Source organism: Phyllostomus hastatus, unplaced genomic scaffold (assembly GCF_019186645.2).
Source record: "Phyllostomus hastatus isolate PE091 unplaced genomic scaffold, TTU_PhHast_1.1 phas_contig_524, whole genome shotgun sequence".
NCBI lineage: Eukaryota > Metazoa > Chordata > Mammalia > Chiroptera > Phyllostomidae > Phyllostomus > Phyllostomus hastatus.
Window position 1 is genome coordinate 12883100 of NW_025333900.1, and position 23760 is coordinate 12906859.

The 23760-nt window shown below is 45.3% G+C and overlaps 1 protein-coding gene across 3 annotated transcripts in view; it reads left to right on the plus strand.

Annotated features, from left to right (window-relative positions):
- The window catches only part of ABCA4 (ATP binding cassette subfamily A member 4), a 129185-nt gene that overhangs the window by 43684 nt on the left and 61741 nt on the right, over nucleotides 1–23760 (plus strand). For all 3 annotated transcript variants that reach the window (XM_045847200.1, XM_045847201.1, XM_045847203.1), the window contains 4 exons: nucleotides 14255–14460; nucleotides 15060–15236; nucleotides 17182–17404; nucleotides 21000–21221. In XM_045847200.1, the coding sequence (XP_045703156.1) occupies nucleotides 14255–14460; nucleotides 15060–15236; nucleotides 17182–17404; nucleotides 21000–21221 (828 nt within the window). The remainder of the gene's footprint in view (nucleotides 1–14254; nucleotides 14461–15059; nucleotides 15237–17181; nucleotides 17405–20999; nucleotides 21222–23760) is intronic.

Here is a 23760-nt window from a genome sequence, read left to right on the forward strand (position 1 = left end):
TAGGTCTGGGCCTCGCGTCAACTGGAACCACTAGAAGGTAGAAGATGCTCTGGGCAATAGGAGAGGGAATTGAGGTGAGGGCCCCCAAGAGCAGCCCTCCTCCCCCAGACTCCTGGTTCCTGAGGACAACTAAATAGTGAGGGAAAGCCTGGCTTTATCTGCTTTTGAGGACTCCCTGTTGCCCTGGTACCACCAGAATTTCCCCAGACTGTGGGACCTTCCCTCTCGAACCATGGAAGGGGCAGCAGAGGCTCCCTGGGTGGCTTTTCAGAATAGGCCAGTGTGACAGCAACAGCACCAAACTTCAGGTTACAAAGTGATTCCCAACTTGTCTGAAAGCAAGAATGACCTTGGGTGCCTTTTACAAAACAGATTTCTGGATACCTACTCAGATCAACAGACTCAGAATTCCAGGGACGAGGCCTGGGAATCTGTATATTTGTGCACCTATTAGATTGGTGGGAACTTCAAATCCCCTTGTGTAATTACTTGGTTGATGTCACCCTCCTCTCACAGTGCCTCCAGCAGCTAAGTCTCCGTGCCTGGCTGTGCCACCACCATCTGCCACTGTGGCTACAATACAGGCAGAACCCTTGGAGGAGGCATGGATAGAAGAGAAGGGCTCTATTCCTTCCTTCTCTCAGAATGGAGTTATATCACAAATGGGATTTTTTTATTTGTCACCATTAAATGTCTGAATTTTAAACAGATTCTTGGACTGGGGGCTCATATCCATCAGCTCATTCAACTTCAGATCCCCAGTAGCTTTTCCGGTACTGCTACCTTCCCTGTGAAGCTCCATGAGATTTCCTAGTTCAAACTGGGCTTCTTCACCATTTTGGCTTTTCTAACCAAGACATCATGGAGCAAAGAAATAGATTGTCAGGCTTTCTCTGCGTCTTTCCCAGTGCTGTCTAAAGCCAGTTTATGACCACTTCTTTCAAGTCATTTGTCTGCTCCTCGAGGATCATGATTTCCATCATCATCTTCCGGATTTGGCGGACGTGTGGATGCTAAGCGTAGGAGGTCCTTCAAATCCGATTGTTGCATCTTTAGTAAAAGCAACACAGAATAGACAAAGCAAATAGCCATCGGGTAGTCTCGACATCAATGTGGGCTTCAGCCCTGGTCTGCCATTTTCTGACCACAGAACACATTGTGTCACGGGTAAGGTCAGTGCCGTGGAAGTTAGGCAGCTTTTGCCCTGAACACCCTCAGTAATTAGCTTGACTTTTCTAAATGCAACTTCATCATTCTGCAGAGCAGCTAGGCTCACTTCAAAAACACAACCTTTGAGACCATCAGATGTGATTTGGTTTCCTTGCATCGTCGTGACCAGTGTTCTTCCAATATTTCTTACAATGAACATAGCTGGTGCTATATCACACCAATCTTACTTAGAAAATGGATCAGCTACTTTCTTCTTGGCTCCCTTTTAACACCTTTCATTAGGCACTTGTTTGACCACCACAGTGCTGCTCAGAAAGCCAAAAGGGGCAGTGTTGAAGAATATTTCTTGCCTCATCTGATTTGACATTTGCGTGGTAACATAAAGGTCTTGTTTCCTTGAAGCATTATTTTTTTCTGGGTAGCCTGTGCTTAATGTAGAAGCAGACACCCAACAGAAATTTTAAGAATTCAGCCTCTGGTGCCAGACTGCCTGTGTTTAAATCCCTGCTAGTTGTGCCTCGGTTTCCCCATCTATAAAATGGGGATATTAGTAGTTCTTACCTAGTAGGCTTGTTATGAGGATCAAATCAATTCATGCCAAGCACCTGGAACAGTTCCTGGCATATAATAAGCTCTTAGTAAATATTATCTTTTAAACAAAATACAAACAAACAAAAAATGCTTAGGAGAAGGAAGGTGGCATTGGTGAAATCAGGCCCAGCCACCCCTGCTCCTCCTCTAGGGATCACAAAGCGCTAATTACATCCAGCCTCAACCACCAACACTTCCAGAGGGCTTTGTAATCCCATTAGCCTACTGGAGAGCTCCCAGGCAAAGGCCAGGTGGCCACAGGTCAGTGGCCTCCCCAGGGGTCCCTAAGAGGGGTTTTGGTGGTGCAGAAGCTCAGCAGGTGATTATGAAGAGGTTTCTGATCTTCCTGCCTGGGGTGGGGGGAGGGAGGAGGAGCACCAGGAGGGAAGGACCTGAAAGAAGGTAGGAGGGGAAATGTGAAATGTGCAGTGAGGGAGAAACCGATCATTGTGATTGGTCCTGGGGTTTCCTGCTGTTGATCTTGTGTTTTGGGAAGTCCGGAGGAGCCGTGGAGACCCCCAGCTCCCACTCTAAGGGTCTCTCTGGGACTAGGTGGCAAGTGTGTTCCTTCACAGACTGTTTGCAGCTTGGCTGAGGCTCTCCTTGGCAGTAATGAGACCCGTACTGAAGAGCTGTGAGAACTTCCTGGGCCAGCCACTAAGCTTACTACCAAAAAAGAAAAAAAAATCCCTTAAGAGAAATTAAGCAAAAAACAATTTTAAAATGAAAATTATGTCAGTCGAGGGCAGTGCGCACTCAGATATGACATTGAGCAATAAAATTGAACTAAGAGCAAAGACCTTTAAGCCTTTTATTGTTTTGGGGAAGGGAGTGATCCAGTAGGTTTTTCTCTTCAAGTAATAGAAAGGCTGAATCTCCTTCCTTTCTGCTTGGGGTGAGGTCTTAGCTTCTGGACATTCCATTGAGTGGCCTGGAGTGTGTCCCATTCCCCAGGAGCCACCTTGATCCTGGGGAACAAGCATGCGATGTCAGGCTACAGCTTACGGACGACTCACACCCATCCAGTGTGGGCAAGTGGGCCTGGACCTCTGCCTCTTATGAGCTGCATCACTCTAAGAAAGTCACTTACCTTCTAAGGCTTAACTGTCTTACCTATATGTCCAGAGAGCAGCACAACGAACCTTATAGGGTTGTTGCTGACAAATGAGAGAAGTGTGCAGAACACTCAGAACACTGATGTCAGTTAGGCAGGAGTGTGAATTCTCTGCCCTTGAGTTCCTTGTCTGTTAGGTGGGACGGGGTGAGGGTGATAGCATCTTCTGTAGCTGTGAGGATGAGATGGGAGAGGGCTGGGTGCACAGCAGGAACTTTTGATGCGTGGCAGCTCTTGCTGTGAGCCACATGAATGTCCACCCCGAGCCACAGACCAAGCAAGGAATGTACCTTTTTCTCAGGTTCCAAACACAGTGTAAACATTACCCAGGGACTGGGAAGCTATTCTTCATATTAACCTTAGCAAATTGGCTTAGAATCAGGAATGTCAGGCCATTCCTGCAGGCACAGCAGGATGGCCCTGGGCACATCCTGGCACTTTGTGGAGACGGCCCAGTGGCTCTGGAACTTTTCTTGTTCTCAGTTGGGGGTTTCTATGACCTCATTCATCCTATAACCATATTTTGTCTTCCCCATCATGCCCTGCCCTCAGCACGGGGGAAAAAACAACAAATTAATGAAAGGCAGACTTCCTGGTCAGCAGGTGTGCAGTGTGGACCAGGGAAAGGGGCCATGATTTTGGGAGCCTCACATCTCAAGCATGTGGAGGGATGCATTTCTGCAGGCCTTCTGGTCACGCTGTTTGCCACATCAACAGACCAAGGGCAAGTGAGTCTTCATTTAGGTCATTGTCTTAGACTAGTATGTTTCTACTTTTATGGTCATCATTTATGTGTCTTATTCACATATTTTTTCTGCTGGAGAAAAGCACAGTTAGAGAAATTAAAAATTTATTTCTCTGATTACCCTTTAGTTAAAACAAACATGTACAGCCCTCCCCTTTGATTTCTTTGTCTAAGGAAAGGTTAGGTCTGGCACAGATGAAACACTGTTTATATAGAGTTCATGGTGTATTTTAATTTCATAGTATATTTAAATTTCAGATATTGAATGTCACATCAGGAAGCTGAATCTAACCCAACTTTAATATGAAAATACCTCTAAGCAATGTGTAACACTGTGCTTCAACCAGTTCCAACTACCTGTCCCTAAACCTTGAAAAAAACATGTATTCATTAATTGCCTTTTCCTCTGCTGTCAACACAGCCACTACAGGCGCATCACTTTTTCTATCTGCATGACGGCGACCTTTTGATGGATTGGCAGCGGGGGCTTTGTTGGACCGCCTTTCCTCTGTACCTCGCACGCTGTTGGCCACAAGCCACCACCACCCAACCAGATTGTGCTCAGGGGTGAATTTTTCAAGCTAACCTAAGAAAAATACAATTAGCAAGATAAAGCTACTACTGATCATGTAACAGAATTTAGAGACAAACGTATAGATGTTTGCAGAATATCAGTCCTATTGCTCTCTTCTGTTGATTCATTAACTTCAAAATGTGCATCGGGAGGCTGGGGTGAGGTTGCAGAAGAGAGAGGAAGGGTACAGACGTGTGTACCATTAGGGCAATACTATTTTCAAGAGTCACAAACTGGATCATAAGCAACTAACTCATGGTCAGCGACTTTATTTCACGCTTCCTTGGTCGCTCAGAATTAGAACTGGGCGGAGCAAGGAGAACACAGGTTGGGGGTGGCCTGCACTCATGGGTGGAGGCAAGGGGCTTGCACTTGAGTCTGGGGCACTTCTACATGTCATCTTATACACTGATCTTAACTACCTGCCTGGCAGGCATGACTACTGTCATTTTATAGAATTAAAAAAATGACATTCCTGACATGCCGCAGCAGATAAGCGGGAATCTGGAATTCCAATCCAGACCTGCCTGACTCCGAAAAGGATGTTCTTTCTACTATATTATGAGGGGCACATTAGTGAGGGCTCAGTAGGAATTTTTTGGGTAAATTATGAAATGAGCCAGATGAAGGCACCAATTATTTTATAATATTGAGGATAACAGACACTATTCTGAGTGGGTCTTTTCTGCTTGAAAATGCCTAGGTTTATAGTGGAAAACCAAAAAGATTTGAGCTCATTCCATCATTCATATATTTGCGTCTGTTGAACTCTCTACATCTGAATAAACACAATCCACCCCTGAGACCCAGCAGCTCACATTGTATGGGGAAAGAGAAGCATGTGATTAGATGATGTCACAGCAGTGGAATCTCAAAGAATGGCCAGAACAAGAATTCAGTCTGATGGCGTAGAAACAGGTTGCACAACTTCAAATTCAAAATGTCACAGATCTTCCAAGGATTGTCAAGTCTTCCTCCCACTTATCTCTGAAATCTCTCCTCTCCCTCTTCACACATGGCTTCTGTTTACAGAGGCCTGGGCTGCCTGTGTTAGCTGGTCTGGGGCCTCCAGTCTCTCGCTCCTTCCATTCATTCAGTTCCCGCGTTGCCTCCAGCGAGACCTTCTAAAACCCTAGCCTCGCCATGGTGTGCCCGCCTAAAGCTACTCAGTGCCCCCCTTATTGTCGTAATGGTGATGCCCACTGTGCCCTAGCCCCCTCACGACTTCCACGTTACATAGGATGGACAGCATACTGAGTGGCTGAGCCCTTATTGTCTCAATACCTGCATCCCCCTTCAGGACCCAGCTCCTGTATTTCAGGGTTTCTACGTCCTGAAACCACATTCCCTCCATCATATCCCTCCCCACACCCATAAACCCGAATCCCCTAAAGTTCCATACTGTCTTATTATTTGTTTAATCCTCACCCAAGGATATGTTTATTGATTTTAGAGCCAGAGAAAGGGTATGAGAGAGTAAGAGAGAGAAAGAGAACATTGATTGGTTACCTCCCCTACATGTCCTGACCAGGGATTGAACCCACAACCTAGGTATATGCCCTGACCAGGGATTGAACCTGCATACTTTTGGTGTACAGGACAATGCTCCAACCAACTGAACCATTTAGCCAGGGCTTATTTATCTTTTGATTTCCCAATTTACCTCAGCGGAGCTGCCGTGGCATAAACCAGACATTCATTAATGCCAAATTAAAACTGAAAATACATTTAAAGCTGGGCCTTAAAATTTTAATTTGCTGGCTAAGCAAGGCAGAAAGACAATCTCGGGCAGAAGGAAGACCATTAGCAAAGTACAGAGGAAGAACCCACAAGACAAGCTCAAGAGAAGCAGGTAGTCTGGGTAGGGGTGTGGCTGTACATCGGGGGAGTGGTTGGACATGCGGAGCAGCAGTAGTGTGCAGAGATGGGGCTAGAAAGGTCAGCTGGCCTGGTCCGTGAGCAGCTTCATCCTGTAGGGGACAGGACGTCATCTCCAGCACTTATTTATGGGCTCTGTGAGTCTGGGCCACATCAGTGTCTCACTGCCTGAGAAACGAGGGTGACGCTGAGGCTGCAGTTCGGTGGTGCGCACCCAGGTGACTGCACCAGAATGTGCTCAGACTGGTCAGTGACCAGCTCTATTGACCACTAAATATTTTAAACATGGCAATACCCGCCTCCCAGAGTTGTCAGGATGATTAAACATGAAAGCTTTGAGAGCTCAAGTCCCCTGCAGTTGTCAACCAGGTTATTGATTGTTCTCCCTGGGACCCAACTAAATAGCAAGCATTACCTGGTGGCTTTGCCTCAGTGTGGGGCTTCCTGCTCCAACTTGGCCTTTTTATTTGCTCCACTATTATATTTATTTGTTTTAGAAACAGGCATTTTTAACAGTGGTGCATTTCCTGTCCCTTTGTTTTCCAGTCATGGTGCCTTTCCTCACTCTTTGTGGTTGACCATTTCAGAGGTTTGTTCACCTGTGCACTGTGTTGGATGAAATTTATTGCACTGCCTTGGGCTCTATCTCACTATCCCAACCAAGCACACAGCCCAAAGCTATGTTAGTCAGTGGCATTTTCCATGCGGTGCGAAATGGATCTTAAGGGTAACAGTCTAGATCTGCCAGGAAATCCATTCTGGGATGTTTGCCCACACCCACTGGCATTTTTCAAAAGGAACCCCAGGTGTCTACATTAACACCAGCAGGACCACTTTGGGCCTCCATTGGCATCCATCAGCTGCTTTATGCTCAGCCTGAGTTGGAAATTAAAGATGTAAGAGGCAGGACGATAGAGCCAACATCTCTAAGAGGGGGTGCGGTGCCTCCCTTATCCATGAAGACTCACCCCCATACGTCCTGGATCTATTAGGGGGTGTGCAAAATATGTCAGCACAGGGTGCCTGTCTCCTTTGACTATCAAGTTCAAACAAAAAGGTTTTGTTTCTTTTCTTCCACTGGACAATGTTTCCCACTTAATAAATAATTTAATTTATCTATTACTTAATGTGTTTGAGTTAGAGTCAGAGAGGTCACAGCCGAAGAAGGGAGCCTGCTGCTACTGCAGCTTCTCCTCCCGAGGTGCTGTTTGATTTAGCTGTGTAAACAAATGACTGCACTCTGCAGAGGTCCTTGGCGCAGCTGCCTGCCCTGGAGAGAGCTCCGACCTCTTCCGCCAGGATGAACTCTGCTTCCTGGGGACTTTCAGCAAAACAGCCGAATCATGGGACTTGTGTGGACATCAAAGAGTGGTGGCCCTGCCACCTGGGTTTTGCTACAGTGGTCAGGAACTGAAGGAGACACGGATACCCCTTTTAGGGCGTTGTAGGGCTGAGATGCTGAACTCTTGGTTTCAAAATTCACCCAGAATCTGCCTGGGACCATAAGACACTGTCTCTCTATTCACTGACAATGCCCTTAGAATTCTTTTGCTAGCAGTAGTGCTATCTTTATATTTGCTCCTTACACTGACCAGTCCTTATTCTATCTCATTCTTCCCTGCCATCCATAATTGCACCATTTCTGTTTGTGTAGAGCCAAATAGCTTTTAAGATTTTATTTATATATTTTTAGAGAATGGAGAGAGGAGGGAGAAAGAGAGAGGGGGGGAGAGAAACATTAGTTGCCTCTCTCAGACCCCCAGCTGGGGATGTGGTGCCATCCAGGCATGTGCCTTGACCAGGAATCAAGCTGGCAACCTTTTGGTCCACAGACCGGCACTCAGTCCACTGAGCCGCACCAGCCAGGTCTCAGACAGCTTTCATAGATAGTTTCCATGGCCTCAGCTTCATTAGAACCCACTATACATCTTTCTTTAAAAATGTTTTGATTGTTGTTCAGTTACAGTTGTCCCTATTTTTCCCCATTACTATCCCCTGCCCTACCCATCCCCCACCTTCCACATTCAATCTCCCCCCACCCCCTATTATCTTTGTCCATAGGTCCTTTATACATGTTCCTTGATGATCCTTCCCTTTCATTCCCCTGTTATTCCCCTCGCCCCTCCCCTCTGGTTACTGTCAATTTGTTCTTTATTTCTATATCTCTGGTTCTATTCTGCTTGCTTGTTTGTTTTGTTGATTAGGTTCCACTTATAGATGAGATCATATGGTGTTTGTCTTTCACTGCCAGGCTTACTTCACTTAGCATAATGCTCTCCAGTTCCATTCATGCTGTTGTAAAGAGTAGGGGCTCCTTCTTTCTGCTGTGTAGTATTCCATTGTGTGAATATATCACAGTTTTTTTATCCACTCATTTACTGATGGGCACTTAAGCTGTTTCTAACACTTGGCTATTATAAATAATGCTGCTATGAACATTGGGGTGCATATGTTCTTTTGAATTGGTGTTTCAGGATTCTTAGGGTATAATCCCAGCCGTGGAATTGCCGGGTCAAAAGGCAAACCTATTATATTTCAACTTGCAAGCTAATGAGACCAGAGCAAATATGTATGTAGAAATTAATGACCTTGACCAAAGGTTTAGGCATTAATCTTTGCCTCCGCAAAACACTTGTGTACACACTCATGTAAATAGACAGGCTCATTAGCCAAGATTTTAACTTTGGAGACCAGAGCAAATACCAACAGGGAATGAGGCAGGCAGCCTCAACGTAAGAATTCAAGGGTATAGCATGAGTTATACCTCAGAGGATGACCCAGGGACTTCTGATTAATGTCCAGAGCTGCTTTCACAATTGCTCAGCCTTGACCTCAGGAAGATTTGGTGCAAATGATATTCAGAATTAACTTCACCAGACCTTCCTATGGGTAGAATTGTCTGAGTTTCACCTAATGGCCAGTGAGCGGCCAGTGAGCAGCAGTGGGTTAGGACCCACCTCCTCCCGTCCCTGGTTGCTCAGGTGGGGAGTGGGGCTTTGGCTTCTGTCCACAGTGTTGTTCTGACCAGATGAGTTGCTGTGGTCAGTTCAGGACCGGTTGTGTTCCCAGACATATCATTTAAAGAAAATAACTCCCTGGATAGACAGCTGTCATGAATGAAAGGTATTCTGGCAAGGGCTTAAAAATCCACTAGACTCTGTTGACATTTAAGATATTTTGCAAAAACAGTAATAGAAATGGCACTTATTGAGACAGTTTAACTATGCAGCTAACTACCTCTATCCAGAGGAAGTTCACTGTGACCCATTGTGCCCCGTGAGTGAGTTGGGAGGGACCATGGTAACTGATTTCCTAAGCCGGTCGTGTGGCTTCAGAGCATTAATACCAGCAAAGCCCTTGGGCTGATTTGGGGTGTGTAGTAAGGATAAGCATCAGCTTTTATTCTCACCAGGAGGCGCTGGCTGACCCTTCACACACGCGGCCACGCAGTCCTCAGAACACGGTTCTGAGGTAGGGCATATCTCAGTTCTACAGAGGGAAACAGAGGCCACACAGGTAGGAAACAACAGGGTGGGGACGGTTTTCGGGGCCATTCATCTCTTAAACACTACGTTACACCATTGTCCAAGATGAGGAGATAATCCAACTTTGAAAATGGGTCAGAGGTGTTTCAGGGTAGAAATGAGTGTTTGCAGACCTTTTAAGTGTTGTTTTTCCAGAGAGTGTCAGGGTACCAATCTAGGGGGACAGAACAGGAAACGTGACTACATCAGCTGCCTGATAAAACAGCCGGGATGGAGCCCACGTCACTGCGGGACCCAGCGATGTCACTGCCAACATCAGCCGCTTGAAAGTTCATTTGTCTTTATTGGGTTTGTTGTTATTGTTTTTGTTGTTGTTTTTCTGTTTTGCTTCACTGAGAGTTGAGCTCTCATTAACATCATAGCAAAAACTCACTTTCTACTGATTTCTTCTAGTTTACCATATGAATTTTGGGCATACAGGATTATTTTCAAAACACAGTAGTGAAGCTATATTTCTTATAGCATTCAGGACTTCTAAAATGAGTTCAATTCCGTAAACACTTATGGAGTCCCTCTCATGAGAAAATGCTATTCCAGGGACCACAGTGAGCAAGACAGGGCCCCTGATCTCAAGGAACTTACTGCCACTGGAGCTGTACTGATCTGTGTAGTAACCAGAGCCACAGGCGGCTTTTTAAAAAAAGTTTTTTTAATTTATTACCCTTGGCTGGTGTGGCTCAGTGGATTGTCTACTGGCCTGCCAACTGAAAAGACACCGGTTTGAGTCCAGGTCAGGGCACATGCCTGGGTTGTGGGCCAGATCCCCCGTTGGGGCACGTGTGAGAGGCAACTGATTGATGTTTCTCTCACACATCGATGTTTCTCTCCCTCCTTTTCTCCTTCCCTTTCCTCTATCTAACAATAAATAAATAAAGTCTTTTAAAAACTTTTTTTATTTATTGATTTTAGACAGAAGGAAGGGAGGGAAGGACACAGAGAGAAAAACATTGATTTGTTGTTCCACTTATTTATTCATTCCTTGGATGCTTTTTGTACGTGTGCCCTGACCAAGGATTGAACCTACAACCATGGTGCGTCAGGATGACACTCCAACCAACAGAGTACCCAGCTGGGACTTTTAAAATCTAAATTAATTAAAGTGAAAAATTCAGTGCCTCAGATGCACTAGTCACATTTCAAGTGCTCAATGGCCAGATGTGGTTACTGGCTCCCATATGGGGTAGGGCATCAATATAGAGCATTTCTACATTCCAGAAAGTTCTACTGGTCAGTGCTGTCTAGGTTGAGAGATCTTCCAGCTCAGAAACTATGCTGCCCGGACTTTGTGGTTGGAGTGTGGCTTACCTTAGAGCAATGTGCGGGGAACAGCACCACCCTCAGGTTCCACATGAAGACGTGGGTTCAGATTCAACTTCTGACCTACATTGACCTTGGCAAAGCCCTTCAGCCCTCACCTCCAATGCCAGTTCTCTCACAGGTACATCAAGGACATGAGACCACAAGATTTCTACAACTCCTTCTGTTCAAATATCCTGGGAGGCTGTGAGTAAATTAGTAGAACATCATGTGGTGTGTGTGCACGCCACAGCTAAAAGAAACTACAAAGAAAAAGTCCATTTCCCAAAATAATTTTGTTTTCATTTTAGAAATTTTTTTGCAGATTCATTCTAATTTCTATTCTAAAATTTTATGTATGCAGTCCTAAACTTGCCAAACTGATTTTTAAAATGAGACTATTTTATTATTCATCTTTGTAGAATGTCAAGGTCTCCCTAAAAGAAACTTAAATTTATTTTTTAAAATACACTCTGACAGTCATACACTTCTATGGCTCCTCGCTCAAGCAGCAGACTGCCAACTCTCTGTTACTGAGGGAGCTTGGCCTTGGGCTGTGATGCCAGTCTACATATCAGATCTCCCCTCATCCCACAAAAACCATCAAGTAGCAAGCCCCACATTATTTCTACCTAGAAAAAGTGAACATTTACTGAGGACCTTCTATGTCATGAGGTCCTTAAGTCCTTCATCTCGCTTAAGGACTGGGCAATGCTAGGCTGAGCAATGCTTGTTTACAAAGAATAGCTTGCTAAAGAAAAATGTCCATTTCCCTTAACTCTATGATGTGTGCCTACACTTACTGGTATTTCTTAGAGAAACACCAATTCTATTTCATTTTATAAAAAACTATTTTCTTATTGTGGTGTCCCTTAAGCCTTAGACCTCTCGATTTTCTCATGTACCTTACTCCTCTTTCCTGTCTCAGCCGGAAAACTAATAGCATCCTTTGTTTTCTTTTTATCTAGAAGACTGGGAACATGACAGGGGACCTACTCCCAGGATGTGGAGACTGGGGCGGGACATTCTGTTCAGAAGGCCCAAGGAGTGTTGATTGGCTGCACCTTGTTGTTCAAATCCAGCTCCTCAGTGAAGAGTTCTGGTTCACCCTCTGATACCCTGGGTGGGATTCAGTGGTGAGGAGTTTTTGGTCAATGAGTTCAGTTTGCCTGCTTCTTACCAGTGCGGCAGGAGTTTGGGTCTCTGGTCGGGTCCTTAGGATCAGTCCACTAGTCTCACTTCTTCATTTTTCCTGGTAGTTGTTGTGGAAACCACTGAATTGGAATTTGATTCCTACTCTACTGCTTTGGAGAAGTTACTCAGCCTCTTTGAGCCTAAGTTTCCTGGGGTGCAAAGTGAGGATAAATGATAACTGCTCTCCTACTTTCCCAGCTGGTCACAAGCATGTGGAGGGTCTGTGGACCCAGTAGTACCTGTGGCTCCTGATGTGGGGGAAGAAGTCTAGTCCTGGGGTCGGAGAGGGGGAGGGAATCCAGGGCCTGCCGTGTTCTAGCTGTCTGACCTCTGGCAAGTCTCCTGTGTTCAGTTTCTCTTAGTAAAATGAGGATTCCAGATAATTCAGGCTCTGTGAGAATCAATTTGTTCCTTAAGCCTGCCTTACGTCAACAGCCTCCTAACCACTCTTCCTGCTTCCTCCTTTCCCCACCAGTGATCTTTTGGAAACAGGATCTGATCCCATATGTCTTGTTCCTGCTTAAAGCCCTGCAGTGGCTCCTTGGGGCCTTTAAGGTTTGTCTGGAACATTCCTGGTTTTAGCTTAGAAAACCTCATGTCCCAGGAAACCCCTCTATATGTTGGTCCCACTATACAGCTAGCTGAGCAACCGATCTGGTTCCCACCCACCTCCTTAGTGCTCCTCTTTCACCATACGTCTCTCTCTCTTTGACTACATAATTCCAGGCACACTGGAATGACTGGAGAGTGTTTGACAAAATGCTGATGCCCAGGTCTTCCTCTTGAGAACCTGATTTCTTTTTTTAGAGTGGGGCCTGAATGTGGGTATCTTTTTAAACCTCGTCAGTGGCTCTAAGGCTCAGCCACAGATGAGAGCCACTGCTCTATTCCTGTGGGTCTCCAGACACCTCCTGTGTGGTTCCTGTGCTGGGCGTGTTGCCTGTCCCTGCACTCCTCCTGCAGGCCAGTTCCTGCTCATCTTCTTCCTACTCAGGAGTCTCTTTCTCCAGGCAGCCCTCCCAGAGCTCTCCAGGGAGGCTTAGCTACCTCCCTCTGCTGGGCTCCCAGACTCCCCTGGGCTTGCTTTCATCAGAACCTGATCATTCTGCATTACAATTGTTAGTTTACTCCAACCCTCTCCCTTATTAGGGCTTGGGTTTCCTTCAGGAAGAGATTTTATCTTTCCTTCTTGTATCCCTGGAGCCAAGCAGGCTCTGGCACACTGCAGGCTCTCAGTAAGTATTCGGCGAACACATTGATCAAGACAAGGCCATCTGACCTCTTCTGAGTTACATTATAAGAAAGAAACATCAACACAATAACCCAAGTGCATTATAGAAATAAGGGGTTAAGGGAAAAACAGATCCAAATAAATACTTTAACAAATTTATGAATGACTGCTAATATTCAAATTAAAAGAAAGTCTTAGTTTTGCTCTTTTGGGAGTAATGATTTTTTTCTGTTCCAGGGAGAGAAAAAAAGATATGTTAGGAAATTCCTCCATTACCAGCATTACCTGTCATGAAGTGGTGATTGGAAATGATTCTCTGATGAACTCATTTTGGCCCTCTGTTATTTTTTTTTCTTCCTCCTTTTCCTCAGCTGGCCATCCTTGTGTGTTTGCAGAGAGGCAGGAAGGTTCACTGTTTCTGTCTTTAAAACTCTTTTATCGGCAGGCTTTCTGATCTTCAAAGCAGCCTGTATTCAGTGTGACCCCACTCCCTTGACTCCCCATGCTGGGGAGTGAGAGCTGTGAGTATTGTTGTCATTTTGACAGCTTGCATATTTGGACAGCCTTGGACAGTGGAGAGTGCAGACCTCACTATATCTGCAGGATTTAAAGCAAGTCAGCATTTCCTAGCCCTCTTCCACCCCTAAATCTAGACACATTGAAAAATTGACACCAGACTCCAGAATTAAGCACTGAGTTCTAAGCACTCAGTTCCAGAACTGAGATCTAAATTATGAACCAGTAAACAGTAAGCAAACAGTAAGCAAACAGTAAGCAAACAGTAAGTTTATAGGTCCCCTTGCATTTGACCCACCCCCTGGAGGGCACCAGCCCTTATCCTCTCTGCCCTTTATTTCAACTGAGTCTGTGCAGTTGGTGTTCCTCCAACTCTCTCAATCTTTGTGATTATCTGTAGTGCTTAATCCTGGACAAGTTTGAAAGCTACGATGATGAAAATCAGCTCACAAAACGAGCCCTGTCTCTGCTGGAGGAAAACAGGTTCTGGGCTGGCGTGGTGTTCCCGGACATGTATCCCTGGACCAGCTCCCCACCACCTCATGTGAAGTACAAGATCCGGATGGACATAGATGTAGTGGAGAAAACCAATAAGATCAAAGACAGGTGATGTTTCAGGCAATCTCAGAAAGTCCTGGGCATCCCAAGGGATGTATGAGGCTAGGAGAGGGGCAGGAGTCACTTGGAAAGACAGAGAAACACTTTGGTATCAAAGAACTAAACTAACCAGTTGGTGGGACCGGGAGAGCTCAGCTACCTTGTCTTCATACCCCCAACTTGGTGCTTCTCCTTGGCTGGCCTTTGTGAAACTTGGAGAGAAAAACCTCTAGGAACTGAATTATCTTCATATAAAGATCCTACAAATGGGGTTTCTTCAAAGTCACTGAGAAACTACATTTGGCACAGAGTAAGGAATTGAGACTGGACACAGTCTCCAAATCAGTGAAGTTAAGTGAGAGAAAATAAGAAATTTCGAAAAACTCAAAGTAGAGTCCTTGATTGAAAGCATTCACAAGTCACGTTGTGGCTAATAGTCATAACTGAGATCTAAATTATGAACCAGAAAATAGAATTGGATGACTTGGGAAAGATTAGGGGAAATAGTCCAGGAGAGAGTTCTGAGTCACTTTGCGCTTGTGAAGTGTGCAGGAGCTGCCCGTTTCACTCCCATCCTTCATCCCTCCGTGCCTCCGGTTTTTCCTTAGGTACTGGGATTCTGGCCCCCGAGCCGATCCTGTGGAAGATTTCCGATACATCTGGGGAGGGTTTGCCTACCTGCAGGACATGATTGAACAGGGCATCACGAGGAGTCAGGCCCAGGCTGAGGTTCCGGTAGGAATCTACCTGCAGCAGATGCCTTACCCGTGCTTCGTGGATGACTCGTGAGTGGGAGCCTCCCAGTCCCACTCCTGGACAAGCTAATCGGGTTGTTAGGTGGGGCGGAGTGCTCCCCAGGCTTCAGTCTCTTTGGAGAGAAACCCCGGGGACTGGGTCCAGCTCAGAGAGAATGGAGCTCTGACTGGGAGTTTGCCTCTCCAGGCTCCAGGCAGGGCCAGATAGGCAAGTGAAGTGGCAGGGAGAAAGGAGCTGGTGTTGTGGGTGGAAAAGGGAAGGTAAAAATTAAATCAAGAGAAGTGAGGTTGAGGGAGGGGAGAAAGGCATTTAAAATTTCCACTATATAGTATGTTTGGTATGTGGAAGGGTTCTGGTCAGAGTGTTTGCCCAATGACTGCCAAATCAACGAACGAAGACTCTGCATTGCAAACAGGTCTGGTTCCTAGGAGCCTCGGAATAATGCGGCTCTTTCCCTAATTAGCATTCCCATGATGCATGCTCAGTGAAAGGTAGAGGAATGTGTTGGATGAGCTCAGGTCCTCCCTGCCTGCCCACCCCCATCCCCAGGCGTGTACATTTGTTGGCCAGTAAAAGTTAAGCAAATGGCCTAGTGTTTTCTGACCATGCACTTGGGGGATGGTAAAGAGAGGGCCAGAGAGACAGAGAGCTGGGAGGGCTCCTTTCCCATGGTGAATGGGGGCAGAAATACTCCCAGGACAGAGGCAGAGACCTACAACTGGCTTAGGGATTCAACTCCTAGAAAAAACTGGGAAGGTCACCATAGTATGCAAGCGTGTCCGTGGGGTTCAGGGAGGAGAGAGACATGCATAGCCTGAAGAAAAGAAGAGTCAAATTGCCAGCTGGCAAGGCAGTAAAATAAAGCCAGTATGGGCACAGGGAACCCTCTTTCAACATCCCAGTCCAATCCATTCTTCTTCCTCGGCTCTACAGAAGACTAAAGAGATAACAGTGGCTGTTCTGTAGTCAGCTTGGGTTTGGACAATAGTCAGAGATGGAAAGTGGAGCCAGAGGCAAAAGTACAGTTCCAATTTTAGGATCAGAATGGCAGTGTCTGTCAGGGAAGGGGGTAGAGTGAGGAAATAATAAGAACTCTGGGCATTCAGTGTGTGAGAGCCCTCTGTTGGCAGGTCCTAGAAGTGCAAGCTTTATGAGTTAATCATTCTCACCCTAGGGCCATCTTGAGTGAAGCCCTCCCATGCTGTAATTGGGCCCTTCCTGTGACACCCAGCAATTTTCAGTAGATAATTCCAAGGGATTTACTAGCATATCAAGCACATAAAAAATGTGTGTGAAGTTCACAATAAAGTAATTCTAGATGATCAAATCTACCCTGCTTGCTGGAATGGGTATCCATAAATTTATTCCACAGGTTCATGGCTGGTGGAGTCAGTGGCTATGAGGTCACTGATTGATTTATTAATGAATGGCCTTCTGAAAGTGCACACTGCCTAGTTATTTTGTGCTCTTCCTGCATAACTGGGGTTTGATACTCCAGGGTAGATAGTGCCACCCGCCTTGGGGAGCCCAAGTATGGATCTCATCACCACCAGTACTCTTTCTTTGTGGTCCATGTCCTTGGGCTTCAGTGCCAGCCAACACATATCTGTCTACTCTGGTCACATGCCACATCATCTAGTTTGTTGTCCTTTCCTGCGAGATCTTCCAAGTAGGTATGCACTGTATGACACACACTGTGTGACACACACAGTGTGAGTTTATTTACCATTTTACTTACAGAGCATTCATCTGGGCTAACCAAAAAGCTACCATCTTGCTCTAAAGAAAAAGTAATCCTTCAGGAAAAGTGCAGTGTATTAAAAGATTCAAGCCCATTGGATGCCCAATGGAGACTTTCCCACCCTTCCCTTCACCAGGGCCTTGTTCTCAACACATTCACTCAACACAAACATTTACTCCACCTCTACCAGGTACAGGGAATTCTACTATTCTGCTTCTCTCCTCCCGTTTCAGTTTCATGATCATCCTGAACCGCTGTTTCCCTATCTTTATGGTGCTGGCCTGGGTCTATTCTGTTTCCATGACTGTAAAGAGCATCGTCTTGGAGAAGGAGTTGAGACTGAAGGAAACCTTGAAAAATCAGGGTGTCTCCAACACAGTGATCTGGTGTACCTGGTTCCTGGACAGCTTCTCCATCATGTCAATGAGCATCTTCCTCCTGACAATATTCATCACGGTAAGCCAGATGGAGAAGGCCCAGAAAATCTTGAATAGTTTGTTCCTTCTACCTTTCCTCCTGTTAATGAACTTGTGTCTAGATTAGCCATCTGACCACCAAGGATAGCATGACATGTAACTGCCCAGCCATTTCAGCCAAGTCTCCCCCAAGAAGCCGCTGTATCATAGCATCTTCCCTGCTCCCACTTCCTGCCCAGGGAGCCACAATCTACATAGATTACTAGCACCTTTTCATGGACTGTCTGGAGAACCTGCTATTCACAGGGTGAAGCACAGGGTGATTCTACATGCAAAATGTTCTCTCTTTCAAAACACAGAAGAAATAAATACAAGGAGTGCTTTTATTGGGATTCCTGTCCCGGCCACCAGCTGGAGTGGGAATGTGGAGAGCCTTTCCAGTGTATTAGGTAAAGAAACCTGGACTGTTAATTATGTTCATGGTCTCACCACCCATGCTGCCTACAGAATCTTCAAGACCTGTTTCAAAAGATGGAATTTGGAGTCTATCCTTTCTCAGTGATAGGAGTTTTTATAGCCCCAGACAGCACGCAGAGGTCCATCCTCTGCAAACTTGCAGCTCCCTCACAAGCTAGACTTGGAAATAAAACACTAATTTATTATTTCACAATTATTTTGTATTGTTTCATACTGCTATCCTTCATTTTTAGTTCCTCCAGAGTAGATGATTTCTTTGTACTTGTTAAATGGTAAGGGCATAAATTTAGGTAGTTTTTGATATTTATTTGATGAGATTTGATATAGGTTTCAGACCTCACGCTTTGCAAACTCCTGATATAGTGTAATCAAGCTTGTTCTGTCTCTTTACCATCATCATATTCAGTGACCCTTTGTACCAGGCAATGTGTGTGCTGACCCACACACTCTGGTTGGGTGGTGCCATCCAGCACATACCCACTTAAACTAAACCCTGCCCCTTCTCTTTGCAGTAAAATGTACTAGGTCTGAGGGGGTTTGATTTCAGTGTTGCACTGAGATCCAGTGAGCTGTGGCCTTAGCTAGACCCTGTGCTAGAGAGCTATCAAAACCAGTGCTGATGTAGAGGTCATTCTTTTTTTTTTTTTAAAGATTTTATTTATTTAATTTTAGACAGAGGGGAAGGAAAGGAGAAAGAGGGAGAAAAACAGCAACATGTAGTTGCCTCTTGCATACCAACTGGGGACCCGGCCTGCAACCCAGGCAAGTGCCCTGACTGGGAATCAAACCAGCAATGCTTTGATTCACAGGCCTGCACTCAATCCACAGAGCCACACTAGCCATGGCCTGATGTAGAAGTCATTCTGTTCAATATGACCCAACCCAGATGTGGCTTTAAAGATGCAAAGGATCCCAGAGCTCCACAGAGATAAGGGAGAAGCCGAGCACCTTATTTGTCTCTCTGGGTTTCCTTGTTCCTTCTCATCCTTCAGTTGGCTCCTTTCCCCACTACCAAGATATCTGTGTCCTCAGAACTAAAGGATTCGAAATGCACAACATCTGATTTACACAAAATGCATAAACTATATGACATCATGCAATGGCTATACACTTGTTGCTGGTACTTGACCTTGAGATCTGCCTTCCTAAGAATGAGCACAGGGACTTCAAAGTGTTTATGATGTGAGGTAGAAAATGTTCACCTAAAGTTTCCTGTACAAAAAGGTTTCACCTTGTGGGAACCAGAATATTGTTCCAGTAATGACGGAAACAGAGCTTTCCACACCAGAATAGGATTTTCCTTTTAATTACGCTCCCATCTTTCCCTTGTTCTTCCTTCCCAACTCAGCTATGCAGGAAAGAAGCTGGAAGCTGGTACAATGGGAGGCTTCCCTTGTTATTCAAGCTATTGAGAACAAAAAAGAAAAGTGGTCCTTAAAGGAAGCCAAGACCAATGAAATTGTTGGCTCAGCCAAGTGAATTTCATCTCTGCCTTAAATCAGTGAGAAATTCTATGGCCCTAGAAGTTGGTAGGACTTTGCTTTGAGCTGAGATAAGAAATGGATTTCATCCCTCTGAGGACAGCAACAACTGTCTTAAAATTCTTCCAGTCAAAAGCCACAGGTTGAGTGGTAGGCTTGCTTTTATTGCACTGTGCGTGATTAGGGAAATTAAGGAAAAGGAGTGAGCTTTCCAGCATGATGTGGGGTCCTCTCTGACACAAAATCAGGAGCTCTGAGTCCTAATCTTCACTTTTATTTAGATTTCCTCAAAGTTAGATTATAGTCAAGCATGGCTCTCTTCCTCCTCTTTTTGCCATTCATTTTATTCTACTTGTAAAAATCTGGTCTATCAAAGCCCAGCCGGCATGAGAGCATGAGTAGAGGAGAAATGGTAGCAACAGCAGATAAATAGCACGTTTGTTCTGCTCAACTGTCAAGTGCTCATTACAGATCTTGCTGATTGGTCTCTCCTTTCCCCTGGGAGGAACCCAGTGCTGCAGGGCACCACTGCCAGCTCATCAGAACCAAGTCAGGAGATGGGCCTTCTTTGTATCTTTAGGTTCTCAAGAACAGGGTGACCTATATATATTTGGGGTTAATGTGCAAAGGATAAAAATCCTCACAGGATGCCACAGCACAGGAGAACCAATAAGTCCTAATCAATTTGAACATTTCAATTTATTCTGGGGCAATTTGTCAGCAGCTCATTTATTTAAAATAGCTAGTTTGGACATGTTTTCTATAAAAACAAAGTGATTGAATCATTAGTTAATGTGAAAGATACTGAATATCACTTATAAGTCCTATGAAGTATATTTGTATTATATTATGGATGGGGTATCAATCTACTTCCAAGTGCTATGGATTAATTACTGATATTTTCACCTATGTGAATGGCAAATCTCAGAATACAAGTACAAATTATGTAGTCAGCAGGCCAGATCCCAGGCAAAATTTAAAAGCTTGTTGGGTGGTCTCCTATCTCCCTCTTCTTAATTTTTAAATTTTAACATGATCACATTGCTGCCTTTATATGCTATAAAATGAGTTTCTTGGTTAATTCCATCTGCCTCTTCTGTTCTTCATCTGTTCAGTGTATCCCAGAGCTACTGATGCTCCAGGAACCCTATGCCAATTTTCTTCCTGTTTACATCCCACTGCAGATTTGCTTAATTAACACACAGTGATTAGTTTGTACTGACAATGTGTTACCCTTCTAAGGAAATGGCACTCATAGAATTTAAGGAACTCAATACATTGAGTCTTTTTTTTTAAATATTTTATTTATTTACTTTCAGAGAGATGGGAAGGGAAGGAGAAAGAGGGAGAGAAACATCAATGTGTGGTTGCCTCTCACGTGTCCCCTACCGGGGACCCGGCCCACAACCGAGGGATGTGACCTAGACTGGAAATCACACCAGCAACCCTTTGGTTCACAGCCTGTGCTCAATCCACTGAGCTACACCAGCCAGGACTCGATAAAATTGAGTCTTAAATGTGGAAATTTAGGTACTAGCAATAGGCCGGTAGGAGAGAGCCCCCTGGTGCAGAGAGATTCTGAAGGGCCCGGATTCACCGCACCAAGACCACCCTTGACAGGGACAGTGCCCCTGGATGTGGGGGGAAATTACTGACTCAGGAGGTCTCTGGTTTCAGCATGGAAGGATCCTACATTACAGCGATCCATTCATCCTCTTCCTGTTCCTGTTGGCTTTCTCTACGGCGACGATCATGCAGTGCTTCCTGCTCAGCACCTTCTTCTCCAGGGCCAGCCTGGCCGCAGCCTGTAGTGGGGTCATCTACTTCACCCTCTACCTGCCTCACATCCTCTGCTTCGCCTGGCAGGACCGGATGACGGCCGACCTGAAGATGGCTGTGGTGAGCGACCTTGGGCTCAGCCCTGGCACATGCTATGATTCCTCCGAGGGGTCTGTAGCCATCCGAGAGGACTGGTCCGCCCTTTGAAGGGTTCTACTTTGCCTTTAGGCTCAAAGGGGTGCAGTAAGGTTTAAGGGCACCAGGTAAAAAAGTGGGAGTGACCTGACAGCTCCTACTCACGAAACCTGCTTGATTAGTATGCCCTCGGAAGTAAATGAAAACCAGTTCAACTCGGGTCCCCTTGTGTGTCCACAAGGGGAGACAGCCAAGCCCATTTCACTCCATTTTGTATTCCTAGCATTTGACAAGATTCAGAAGGAAGGGAGCTTGCCTCCCTAACTGTCCTGTCCAGAACGATGTTTCCATGACTTAAAGGTTTTTGTTTCTTGCCAAAAGAACTTCAACTGGGGCAGCTCCCCAAGTGTCTTTATCATGCTCTACCACTGCTTGCAGGAAGGGGTGCAGAAATGAGCCAGTCCAGAGTCAGACCCTGTGGCCAGGAGACACCTCCAGAAATTGGACTTGCGATTGCCTGAGAGACCCCTTAGTTCAGGATTCCCAAACACCACTGTCCTTTACTCTAATCATTTTCAAATAGGTTATTTCCACATTCTCACCAGGCTAAAGAGCTTCTGGGCCCTGTAGGGTGTGGTTTTCCTTATATTCCGGAATCTCCCTGTGCACAGCTCGCTGTGCAGCAGAGTCGAGAAAGAACTACCACCTGCTTATCGTAGGGGAAAGATCTAAGGTCTAAGTAGTTCTCACAATGCAAACTTAGTTGGTTCCAGAGCTGCTGGGGCATCTGCCTTTTATTTGTCATGCTAAACAAGAAACTAATTGCTGCTATCTATAGCACCCAATTTTCCTATTTAAAAAAATTATTGTTATTCTATTACAGTTGTCCCAATTTTTCCTTCTTCGCACTCCTCCACCCAGCACACCTCCCACTCCCATAGTCCATCCTCACACTGTTGTCCATGTCCATGGGTCATTCATACATGTTCTTTGATTAGTCCCTTCTCCTTCTTTCCACCATCATCCCCCTCCCTCCTTCCCTCTGGCTGTTGTCAGTTTGTTCCATGTTTCCATGCTTCTGGTTATGTTTTGTTCATTAGTTTATTTTTGTTCATTAGATTCCTCTTATGTGAGATCATGTAGTATTTTTCTTTCACTAACTGGCTTATTTCACTTAGCATAATATTCTCCAGTTCCACCCATTCTGACGCGAAGGATAGGAGTTCCTTCTTTCTTTCTGCTGCGTAGTATTGCATTGTGTAAATGTACCACAGTGTTTTAATCCACTCATTTACTGATGGGCACTTAGGTTGTTTCCAGGACTTGGCTTTTGTAAATTGTGCTGCTATGAACATGGGGGTGCATAGGTTCTTTTGAATTGGTGTTTCAGGGTTCTTAGGGTATAATCCCAGAGTGGAGTCACTGGGTCAAAAGGCAGATCCATTTTTAGTTTTTGGAGGAAATTCCATGCTGTTTTCCACAGTGGCTGCACCAGTGTTGTCCCATCAACAGTGCACTAGAGTTCCCTTTTCCCCACATCCTTGCCAGCACTTTTTTGTTGATTTATTAGTGATGGCCATTCTGACCAGTGTGAGGTAATACCTCATTGTGCTTTTAATTTGCATCCCTCTGATGGCTAGTGATGTTGAGCATCTTTTCATATGTCTATGGGCTCTCTGTATGTCCTTGGAGAGGTGTATATTCAGATCCTTTGCCCATTTTTTAATTAGATTGTTTGCCTTTCTGATGTTGAGCTGTGTGAGTTCTTTGTGTATTTTGGAGATTAGACCCTTGTCCAATGTATTATTGGCAAATATGTCCTCCCATATAGTTAGTTCCCTTGTCATTTTAATGATACTTTCTTTAGCCATAGGACCCAATTTTCTAAAATGATCACAATGGGTTAGTAGCAAAAAGTCCTTTGGATTCTGCCCAGGGGTAAAGCTGGGTGACCTTGGCATACTGGTTAGACAGTCAGTGTTTTGAGACCACAGCTAGATTCTGGGATGTGTGGATCTACCAGGAAGCCATAGTTCTGGCAACTGTGTGGATTAGGGCTGGGCTGAACATATAGCTAAATAACCCCTTCTTTGCAGAGAGGCATTCTGAACCCCACCCTAAGTCCTCTAAACTATGGGGAGGCCTCTGAGCAGAGGAAGTGGGACTAGCCCATCCCTCTGCCTGTGTTTATGTGCCTTCTGTCAGGTCAGGGCCAGCCGTGAGGACCTGGCTGGGGAACTTCCTCTTCAGAAAGCCTGCTCTGCACACTACCCAGTCAGTTGACTAGTACTCTCCACAGAGAACCTAAAAGAATGAGTGTCCCCAGTCTGGAGATGGGAAAAGGTAAGACAGTTGATGTTGTCTGAGGCAGTTATAGACTGTGATAGACCCCAGGAGGTCATGAGACCCTCCCTGCATGGCCCCCTTGCTGCCCTAGGAAACCGATGACTTTGTGCAGTGGGGTTCCCACAAAGCTGCTCAAGTTAGCTTCTTTGTTTTACTAAGAACTGTGATCTTAAGAAAG